Below are 11,106 nucleotides of genomic sequence, written 5' to 3'. Positions count from 1 at the left end.
GGTTTGTTGTGTTCCAAGTATAAAGGTTTAATTAAAATTTTTAGAATAAAATGCAATGTAAATGTGAATGCAAGCATTTTCAATGAGGTTTTATTTGTACCTTCACCTAATAGGTAATGGTTTTAGATTTATCAAATAAAATGAAGTTCATATATATTTTCACCATGGATTTCTGTACCAAGTCAAACATGGCCCAAGAAAACATATAACGAACCACATTGCTTTCAAAATAAGGACAAGTTTCTTTCAGTTTATTCCATCAAGTCTTCTGATGCTTTTTGTACACACAGACAACAATGACCAAAACAAAAGATGAATAAATTAGTACTGAAGCTTACAAGACCATATTAACAATTTTTGTATTTACTCCATTATCAGGTTTTCGAAAGGCCATCTTCAACCCTGCCCCCACAGGGTATAGTTTGAAAAAACAAAGTATGTCCATATTTTTTAAAAACTTGAGTAGCCAAATCACATCAATTGCAATTCCACAAGGAATGACAGTTCACAAGCAAAACAAGACACTTTCTGCTCAAATTCTGAAGACAAATTGCTTAACTGTTTACAGCTTGCACAAATCTTAGCTGAAGCAAGTGTGCCCACATTTTTCCACAGCAGTTTTTTTATTTAGCTGGTGGTAAACAAGAGCAGTCACAAAAATATATACAAAAAACAACACACAACCATTGCATCTCAATCCTTTGATCAAGATAATTCTTTTCTGGAGTAGTACAAACAGCTGGAGTTCTAAAAATCTTTTGACAGTTAACAGTTGTCACAAACAAAGAAGCATATTTTTGATATTAAAGAAATTATGAGCGATGCATAAATTATGAAATTACATGTTATGCCTTTTAAGAACTTAATCTTAGTCAAACATGAAAGTAAGCTGAACAAAATTTACCAGCCACATCACAAAAAGGTTTTTAACTTTTTTCATTCCCTTGCACTCGTGTAGTTCATGCACTGAAGTTCTAGGCTAGATCTAACCGGAAAAAATAACACAGTGCAATATCTAGCCGCTCTTCACAAGGGAAGAACTATAATCAAAGTTCCCCAGTCTTCAAACCATCAGTACGAAACCATACACTCAGGAAGAACCACAAGCTGTAAACAATTGCAACAATTTCCAAAGCAGATGGTGAAGTCAAGGCAAAGTGAGCTGCATTCACAAAACAAAGTAATCAGCTGCAATAAGTGTCCACTTGGTCAGAATATAAAAATCTGTAAACTAACTGAAAAATTATGTTTGATCAATGCTTGCTGACGTGTAGTGGGCCTAGCATCCTCAGTAAAAATGATCAAAAACCAAAGAATTAGGGTGGGGGGAGGGAAGGTTCAGTGACTGTACAAACCATGATGCATAAAAACACCAGTTCCTAATGGCACTTGAGGAAACTCTAGCACAAGTTACCAACCCAGCATCTTACACCCAAGACTATCTTGTCAATACTGAGCTTGCAACTTCCCAACAATCAACATGGAATATACAATAAATAAACATCACAAAAATCTATAGAACACAGAAAGGGTTATAACAAAATATTTAGTTTTGCCATAGGTGTTATGAAAAGATGAGCTCTTGCCAACAAGGTGTGCCAAAAGCTTTCGCCACACCAGTTAGTCTCTCACTATCCACTAATGCATCAAGTTTTTCCTTTGATTTGTTGCATGGCTGCTTCTTTTAAAAAACTACAGGTCTTTAGCATGTGCCTCTCTCTCTTGCTTCACTTCTGTGCAGAAAATATTTGATGTTGCTGGCATTTCACCTAACGCCTTCCTCTCTCAAAGCTCTTTTCTAAAACTACAAGATAAAATTCTTATTCAAATGGCTATTAGTACAATAATTATATAAATTTCTTTTAGAAAAAGCAGCCAGTGTATGCATGCGTCGATCTATTACAAAATTGCATCAATTAATATTGCATGATTACAATACCATGATTACCATAAAACTCCCAACACAAAGCAATAAACATTTTAAAATATCAGCTGAATCTCATAAACTTCACCTCTAATACATTTTTACAGCAGCGTTTACTTTTGTGGCCAAACTGTCTAGAAATGTATGTTTGTCAAAACAAACGCACACACAATTTAAAAAATAACTATGGCAAGAGTGCTTTTTATAGAATGCAAGTGTTTGATATAGCTGTTGTATGAAGATGGTTTGACAACTTTCAACCATGTATAGTATAGGCTTACGATAATACATTACCACATATATGAAAAATGCTGACTAAGGAGGGCATTATTTGTAACATTCTGGACTGAACTCCTTTGGTACCAAGGTGGTTAGGGGAGTGAAAAGATCAACTCTCAACTGCTAATAACCTTAGGCAAAAAATTATTTGCATGCATTTTTCCTACTATTGCCACATCAAGCTCATGTCAAATACATAAGAATTAAAACCGAGTGCTTGTCATAGATTTCACAAGTAAATGTGCTGATACTTTCCACAAAAAAAAAAATGTTCATTTTGTTTAAAAATTTGTGAAGTTTTTAAGGGAAGGCATACATTAATTAATCCTATATTCAAAGATAACCTTCTTGATGACTGAGTGTACTTTTTCAATGGTACAGGCAATTCATAAGATTTATGAAGTACTGTTACAACAGCCAGCTCACACAAAATACATCTTGAAACTGGGTTTGGCCCTTTTTTCAATTAAAGAATATAAATGTGAAAGTTAAAGGTCCTGCATTTAATAAACACAAGTTATTTTCAAAATTCTTTTGGAAATCACTACATTGTAACAAACTAAAACCTGCCAACTGAAAATAATTTTTCATTTAAACATTTATACATGAAGCTATAAGCCAGAATGTGCTACTATTCAAATCATACATGCACAAGTAGCCAAGGTTTAATGTTTACCAGATTAGTACAATGATCCACACAAATGCTCTTTGTTTGAACAAAGTTTGGGGAGACTGATGGACAGAAGACAGTTTAGCAATGAACGTGGGAACGACTGTGACCAACATGGTAAATCATTTTATAAAAAAGCAACCATGTAAGATTCTTATATCGTCTATTTCCTTTCACTTACATTTACAAGATACACAACTAAGCTCAGAGGAGGGGGGAAAAAAACCCCACCCACTTCCATCACTAACAATCTGCAGTACATAATTTCCTTACTGCAGGATTTAGCAATGCTTGATAATATGTGCATGATTAGATCAAAATACAAAAGCAGCCATTTAATCTCCATAGATGCGACTGAAACAAATCAATGTTTTGCAGCCATCTGCATGTTTTACAGTAATTTGTACTTCAAATTCAGCTATAAACCTAACTAGTGGTTTCAATCAGTAACAGAGTACAATAATTTATGAAACCCAATACAAAGATTTATTCAACCATACTTTGAAGTGCTTTTTTGTGAATTACTGGGATTTTGTTTAACTTCATTTGAAGTTCTAAGCTGTAAGAATTAGTCAAGAACATTACACATTAAAATACCCTGTATCTGCAGTCTTATAACCCCCACCCCATAACCTTCATCAAAAGGGAGGTCACAACATGCATAACAGGTAAATTTAAATTATATTCAGCATCTCAAATTAATGTATATAGTTTTGATAGAGTTAGACTGAGGTCAACACCCAAAAGGCACGTCTCAAAAGTGGTTTTTCTGTTTGTCAAAGACAGACTGCTCCATTCTTTATACATGACTCAGAAGCTACTAGTTTTGCACACTTGACAATACACATTTCAGCTGAATGAAAAATAATTCAACAGCCATTCTTCTCACACATTTAAACTACATCACAGATAAAAGACAGAAAGACTTGCCTTTCACTTTTGACCTTTACAATAAAGTAAGATGAGCATCTCCCCAGCTAACCCCCCCCCACCTCTAAAGAAAAACTATTCTGATAGGTTGTCTCAAAATAAGTGATCATAATCTGCAAAGGTGACTAATAAAGGAACATACGCTATGTCAAATTAATTTATAAAAAGCAAAAAGGAGAGTAAAGCTCCCCCATGAACAATGTACATGCCAAACATACTTAAAAATATCAAAGATGAATCAGTAGAGAAATCCTGCTAATGTTGGACCAGCAGAGAACATATTCTAGGCCAAAAAATAAAGAAGACTAATCTGCTTCGCATTAAAGTAATTGTTCTAAAAGCAGGACCTCTATTTAAGACTACACATCTTACTGCTCCTAAGCAACGCTTACCATTGCTATTGAAGGCTTTTGTCTCAAATGATGTGATAAAACTAGCAAGTATTAGCACTACTGAAACTCATCTAGACTTACAGGGCAGGGGACAAACAATTGCACATGAAATAATCAACAGCAGTAAAATTAAGGGGAAAAAAAGCATGCTATCTACTTGCACACACATTCTGGAGCAGATAAAGATAGTTTATGTAAATTGTACAACCAAGCTCATCCACACATTTATAGATTTAAACTCATGTAAGCTACTTCATGCAAATATTGTTCATCACAGCAAGCATTGATTGAATTTACTAATGTTTTCTCTTTTTCAAGTTTTTAAGTGGAATCATGCAAGGTTCTTTCACTGGCAAACCCATCTCAGGTTTGGGTCTGATCTCTAGCCGTTTCTTGCCCGACGGACGTTGACTGTAAGATCCGGCAAATCTGTGCAGCTCAGTATAGACATGAGCATCACAGTCATCACCTTGCCACGGCTTCACTGCATCCTTTGTGGTCTCATAATTCTCAGCTGTCCTCTTCAGCCCCGTCTTCTCGCCTTGTTCTCTAACCTTCATATCTTCCACAGCCTTGTCCAAGACTTGGCGAAATCGAGCTCGCATGAACTGAAGAACATCCCTCGATGGCATTGCTGAAATTTGGTTGGGATTAGCAAGGGACTTCTTGGTCTGAGTCGAAGGTGCCTTCTTGTGTAAAACGTTGCCGAGTGGATCTTTGCCATCTTCGACCAACCCAGACATATCTGTTTGATCATAGGGTTGCTCCTTGACAGAAGACTGCAAAGGCAAGTTACAGTGGTGATTCTCTTCTTCATAGAAAGACTGTGCTCCGCTGTAGGCTTCTGAATATGGTGGAGACGACAAGGGGGAATTATTATCTGGTAAGAAACCAAACGAATTCTGTCTCTGAAACGGCACTGCTTCAAGGTCATCCCCTATATCCTCTTTAATATCTTCCAGCAAGTCAGAGGGGATATCTAGAAAGTTAGTTGCCATGGGGTTTGCTGCATTCTCCTTGTGATCAGGGCTCTGCAAGATCAGTCTTCTCTGTCGTGTTAGGGGGCTCCGATATGTGGAAGAACCCAGTCCAACTCTGCGGGGACTTGACAAACTAGGACTAGAGAATGGACTTTTAAACGGACTTCCTCCTAAGCGCACTGGACTTCTTTTGGAGACTGGAAGCATAGGACCTGCAGGGGAAGCATTTTTGAAGGGACTAAGACTCAGGTTAGAAAGAGCACTGGGTCCATGCCGAGGACTTTTGTAAGGACTGTGGCGAGGACTTTTGAAGGGGCTCTGGAAAATGCCCTCTGCCAAACTGTTCAAATCAGAAGCATCTAATCCAAAGAGATTCTCCTCAAAGACTTCCAAGAGATTCTTCTCCCAGTCATCGGCGACGCCTGCACCAAGATCATCTGACCAATGTGACCTCCCCATCAAATCGTTTACCACACTAGAACTGGTTTTAACAGGGCTGCGATGAATGAGGTGTGTCCCGCGTGGCTGACTGGTCAGAGCTGTGAAGTTGTTGGGCTGGCTAGGGGAGAAGTAACCACTGTCAAAAGATGTCTCTGGCTCACTGCTGGCTCCTGATGAGGTCCGGGCAAAGGGCAGCAATGAACTGGCTGTACTGACAGATAAGGCATCTTGTTGTTGTACGTTCTGGTAAATGTAGTGGTAGTCTTTATAATTTCTGCTGGCTTCCATCCTTATATCAGCAACACTGCAATAAAGAAATCAAATTTTTAAGATAGTACACTGTATGACTACACCATAAAATACAAGGAAAAAGCTTTGAGAAAAATGAAAATCAAAAACTAAAACACAGACTGGAAAACTATTAGTTTCATTAATGCCTTCGTCGCAGAAACGGGTATAATCTGAGTGTTAAAAAAAAACTGCTCAGAATTTTCCAGCACAGCAGGTCACCTCGTCTTTGTACAGTTGATAGCAAGTAAAATATCTTATGCATATTGGCAATGCATGTGTCACCTCTAGCTCTCAGTTCCCACAAATAGCTTGTACTAGCATCTGACAGTGGATGTCTCTCCTGTTAGTACAATCGCCCTCTCCACACCAAGTACCTATCATGGACATGTATTGATGGACTGTATGCTGAGACTCCCTCTTGGCCTCTTGTGAAGTGATCCGCTGTTAGTCTTGGAGAGCCGTAACAAAGAATGTGAATAAACCGGAAGCTATGTCGTCTAATGCCTCGTTTTAGCAGTTAACTGGAAAAACTCGTCTGCCATCAGTCCAGGGATATTAGTTTGTGTATCTATGCAATGCTAAGGTGACGGAGGCTCATGAGATAACAACCCACAGCCATTACGACAGCACAAGACATTCTCACCTCTCACATCAAAACACACTAAAAGTTATGTATCTACCCCTCCCCTTTTTCTTTGAGGACAAATTTGGAAAATGGTAGTGAAAAACATGTGAATGTTGCTGCAACCATATGCCACACAAAACAGTTAAGGTATTTTTAAAAATTTTAATTCAACTGTTTCCACAGAGGGATGAAGGGGATGTGTTATCCAAAGAAAGTGATCAAACTATACTACCTTTAATTTAGCACGGTATATATATGATTATTTTAATGACTGTACATGAAAGTACAGAATTTTCAGCTTTATTCCAAGAGATAGGTGCTATTTTGTAATAAATAAATCAATCAATAAATAAAGGTAGTCCCATAGCCTTACAGTGGAGTGATGTCCCAGATGGCCAGTTGCACATTTCCAGTTATAAACCCTTTCAGCTTTAAATCTAGGTATATAATCAGTTACATTGAAACAGAAAGCACAAAATAATTTGAGATTTTTTAAACTGATTTTTAAAATTAAAAAAAAAATAAGGTTAAACTGTTTAAGCCAGATTTCTGTTCCCATCAGCACACATTTTTTTGTATGCCCTTGTGTGTTGCAATAGCATAGGAGCAATTTTTGAAAAATATTTCAAAATCTGCTTCTTGAGAACACTTTTAAGTTTTAGATACATGCTGTGAAACTAGCCCCAGACTTTTTTTGGTTTTTTTTGTTTGTTTGTTTTTTTGTGAGGGTGGAACCCCATTTTTTCTCCCTCATTGTCTTAACTTCCCCAAAGCCTATAAGGAGTCAGATACCCATTCCACAGAGAGATCAAGTCTGGGAAGAATACTGGATCACACAAACATTGGACTGTCTGGCATATGTGCTTTCTCGTTTTGGATGCTGTTGCTCTAGCCACTAAGCTATTCGTTTCCCGTACTGCTTTTGCTACTGCTTCAGAACTGACCTCTATACCATACACCTTTTTTGAGTACGTCACAAAACACATCCTGTTAACAAACAGAATTAGTCATTTGAAATAATTTTATGGGTGACATTATTAATGTATGATGCAAGTTTGGCCATACTTCAATTTTAATTTTCACCTGGTCTACTATGTTATTTATCACTGCTTGCGAAATACTATTCTCTATAATTATATAAGAACCTGTCCCTCTTAATGTGACACAAGTCTTTCAGATTTTTGTATATCATACTTTTGCCAAATATTGTTCAAGCTCCTACCTTTAACATATCCTTGATTTGCTATCAATCAAATTACATGAAATTAAACTTTAAGTCCAGAATAGTGATAGGGCTAAGCAAGGTAGGTCAATCCTTATTAGTTTTGCCCTTCCTAAAAAAAAAATTAGTCCGTTACACAGTGTTGATATAGACGCATTCAAAGCTCAGCTGCAAATGGCCCTGCTTTAACCACCCTCTGCTGAATAACTTGACTGTGTTTTGTGTAGATTTGTTGATGACCATGCCCCAGTGTCTCAATGTCTGATATGCCAGTCCAAATATGCACCTTGGTATTCACAGGTCTGTGTTGAGTTCCGTGACCTTGCACTCGCCAGCAAGCTGAGCATGTTTGGCGGAAGACTGGACTCACCATCCAAAGAGAGATTTATAACGAAAACAAAGCGAAGCGTTGCAAAATGTGTCAACAAGGCCAAGACATCATATATTCAGGCTGAAATAAACAATTGCACCTCCTCCAGAACACTTTTTGACATATGCAATCGAATGACTGGAATTAGCAAGGTGTTGCTGCTGTCCACTGCCTATCCTGCTTCACGGCTACAAGTGTTTTGTGACTATTTTGCTAACAAGATTTCGGAAATTCGATCATCCTTGGACTCGATATCTGTGCTTGCCAGCATCTCCTGTGATATTCTTCCTGGATGCTCTCTGACCAAATTCCGACCAGTCTCTGATGCTGATATAAAGGCAATTATTCTGAAACCAAAGCCAACAACTTTCCAGTTAGACCCAATGCCCACAAGCTTTCTTCTTGAGTGCTTAGATATTTTACTTCCTTTCCTCTCAAACATTGTAAATGTCAGCTTGTCATCAGGTGTTTTCCCATCTTTGTTTAAAAATGCCCTGGTGAAGCCACTTCTTAAGAAATCCACGCTTGATGTCAATGTGTTGAACAACTATCGCCCAGTTTCCAACTTGTCTTTGCTCTCTTCAAAAGATCAAAGAGAAAGTAGTTTTGACACAGCTCTGGGCTTACTTACAAGAGCACCAGCTAATCCCCCAGTCAGCATATAGACCTTTTCACAGTACTGAACCTACTTTAATTAAAGTGACCGCCCACATATTATCTGCCGTTGACAGTGGTGATGTTTCTGCCTTAACTTTACTTGACCTGTCTGCTGCATTTGACACCATCAACCACTCTCTGCTCCTTCATAGACACCCTCTTTGGGATTTCTGGACCTGCACTAGCGTGGTTAAACTCCTATCTCACTGATAGGACGCAGACTGTGTTTGTTGATGGTCAAACATCTCCCCCTGCTCCACTTTCTTGTGGCATCCTTCAAGTACTCGGCCCAATTCTGTTTATTCTGTATATGAAGCCACTTACATCTTGCATCCAGTCTCACAGCGTTTCTCATCAATCATACGCTGATAATACGCAGTAGTACTGCTCCACTCCACCGACTGAGTCTCACTCTGCTATCAGCACCATAGAAGTCTGTATTAATGATGTCAAAGACTGGATGGTGTCAAACAAACATATAAACGCAATGATGATAAAATGGAAGCCTTCCTATGTTTGAGAAGAAGAAATCCATCTTCACTTATTTATCCACCAAGTCACATCAAGGTGGGCGAAAGCAACATCACCTTCACGTCCTCCATCAGGAATCTGGGATTTATTGTTACTGCAGACATGACTATTGCTAAACAAGTTACAGCTGTCTGTCAGTCTGCCTATTATGAGCTACGCAAGATCAGTGCCATCTGTCACATTCTGTCTATGCGCGCTACCAACACTCTTATCAGCGCGTTTGTTTTATCCAGACTTGATTACTGCAACTCCTTGCTTGCTGGCTGCCGTGAATACCTTCTTCACGAACTCCAGAACCCTGCTGTACGTCTGGTGCTTAGAGCTAGGAAACGGGACTACGCCACCCCTCTCCTTCGTTTTCTACCCTGGCTTCCCATCCGTTCTCAGTACAAACTGTCTGTGTTTCAATTTCTTTGCTGGCACCTGCCCTGATTATTTCTCTGAAATGCTCTTCCCTTACATCCCAGCTAGACAACTCTACTCCTCGTCTGATGATCGTCTCCTTACTCTTCCTATCACCAGAACAGCAACATATGGCCACAGGAATTTTAGTTATTGTGAAGACAAACAATAGAACTCTCTCCTTTTCCATATCCATCACCTAACCACTATTGAATCCTATTGAAACGCAAACTGAAAACACACCTCTTCCATAAACATTACTCCTAACAACCTTTCCCACAATGCTAGTCCTTTTTCACATCCTTCCTTTTGCAATATCATGTTACTCTCAGTTTTTGTTCTTGTTATTTGGTTCCTCTTTGTGTTTTCTGTATTTGATTTTATTCTTCGTTTAGCACAGTTATTGATTCTTTTAAAGTTCATATGCCATTTATTAGTTTTCCTGTCCCTCTTATGCTGTCCATGTTTCGTTCTTGTTCTTAAGCGCTAAGAGCATGCTCCTTAGGAGTGAGTATGCGCTTTACAAATTTTGCATTTATTATTATTAATTTGGCAAAAACAATGATTTTTACAAAATAAAACTGTCCTAACTTGGAATACCCTTTCTCCCTAAAATAGTTTGATAATATCTTACTGTTAAAGGCAAAATTACTCTGAAAAGGGGCTAAATGTTTTGTGCATGGAGAAAAATAGACAAAGGCCAAAGGTGCACATTAATCAAGAGGCCATACTGTCAGTTCCATAATCAATGGAATTATTTTACCCCTAATAGTTAACGATGTGAAACAACTATATAAGACATCCAGTGTTGAACCAGTCTTGATATATTATGTAAAATTGCCATTGGAGGAGGAAGCAGATAATGTGAAAAGTCTATGACGTGTAGTTGTAATGTCAGACTGTTGATCGACACACAAAAGGACACCAGAAAAAAGGGCATGCGTTTTGAGAAACATACAGCTCCTTGTTATCACAAGCAGACTACTTTTGAAATGAAAATTATTGATAGGGAAGCCCACACTTTATTAATTTAATTTTTAATGGTTAATGATTGTCTGATCAGAAAGCAATCACAAATCGATGGCACAGCTGCTCCATCGCTTGACAATACACTATTTGCACAACCGCCAAACGGTCTTCTTTAAAATTTTAGGATATTCTTACTGCTCTCAGAAATTTATTACCAGAAGATATTATCCAAGTTCACGATTCTGAATGAAAAAGATTACCAATCAAATGCCTGGATCGTCTGGGAAGAAATTCGTCAGCATCGCGGTCACCATCTAACTGCATTTACAGATTGGCGCCATAGCCCTCGCAGGAAGTGGTCGTTTGATTGGTTAGAAGGGAGTACAGATTCGCCAATGAAAACTCAGAAATTATTCTGCGCTG

At 38.2% G+C, this 11,106-nt stretch overlaps 1 protein-coding gene across 2 annotated transcripts; it reads right to left on the bottom strand.

Annotated features, from left to right (window-relative positions):
- Nucleotides 1-230: 230 nt before the first annotated feature.
- Nucleotides 231-11,074, bottom strand: LOC112572856. Of its 2 annotated transcripts, none has more exons than XM_025252776.1 (2): nucleotides 10,944-11,074; nucleotides 231-5,920 (listed from the first exon to the last, which is right to left on the bottom strand). In XM_025252776.1, exon 2 carries the CDS (start codon nucleotides 5,902-5,904, stop codon nucleotides 4,492-4,494), a length of 1,413 nt encoding a protein of 470 aa, XP_025108561.1. In that variant the 5' UTR covers nucleotides 5,905-5,920; nucleotides 10,944-11,074; the 3' UTR covers nucleotides 231-4,491. The 2 variants fall into 2 exon arrangements, with proteins under 2 accessions (XP_025108561.1, XP_025108562.1); XM_025252777.1 differs by having other exon boundaries at nucleotides 10,899-10,990.
- Nucleotides 11,075-11,106: the final 32 nt, after the last annotated feature.

Source organism: Pomacea canaliculata, linkage group LG9 (assembly GCF_003073045.1).
Source record: "Pomacea canaliculata isolate SZHN2017 linkage group LG9, ASM307304v1, whole genome shotgun sequence".
NCBI lineage: Eukaryota > Metazoa > Mollusca > Gastropoda > Architaenioglossa > Ampullariidae > Pomacea > Pomacea canaliculata.
Note: the sequence above shows the minus strand (reverse complement) of the source record. Positions and strands in the feature narration are given on the sequence as shown.

Coding starts and splice junctions, on each gene's coding strand:
- LOC112572856 (XM_025252776.1), bottom strand. CDS start 5,904: ATGGAAGCCAGCAGAAATTATAAAGACTACCACTACATTTACCAGAAC.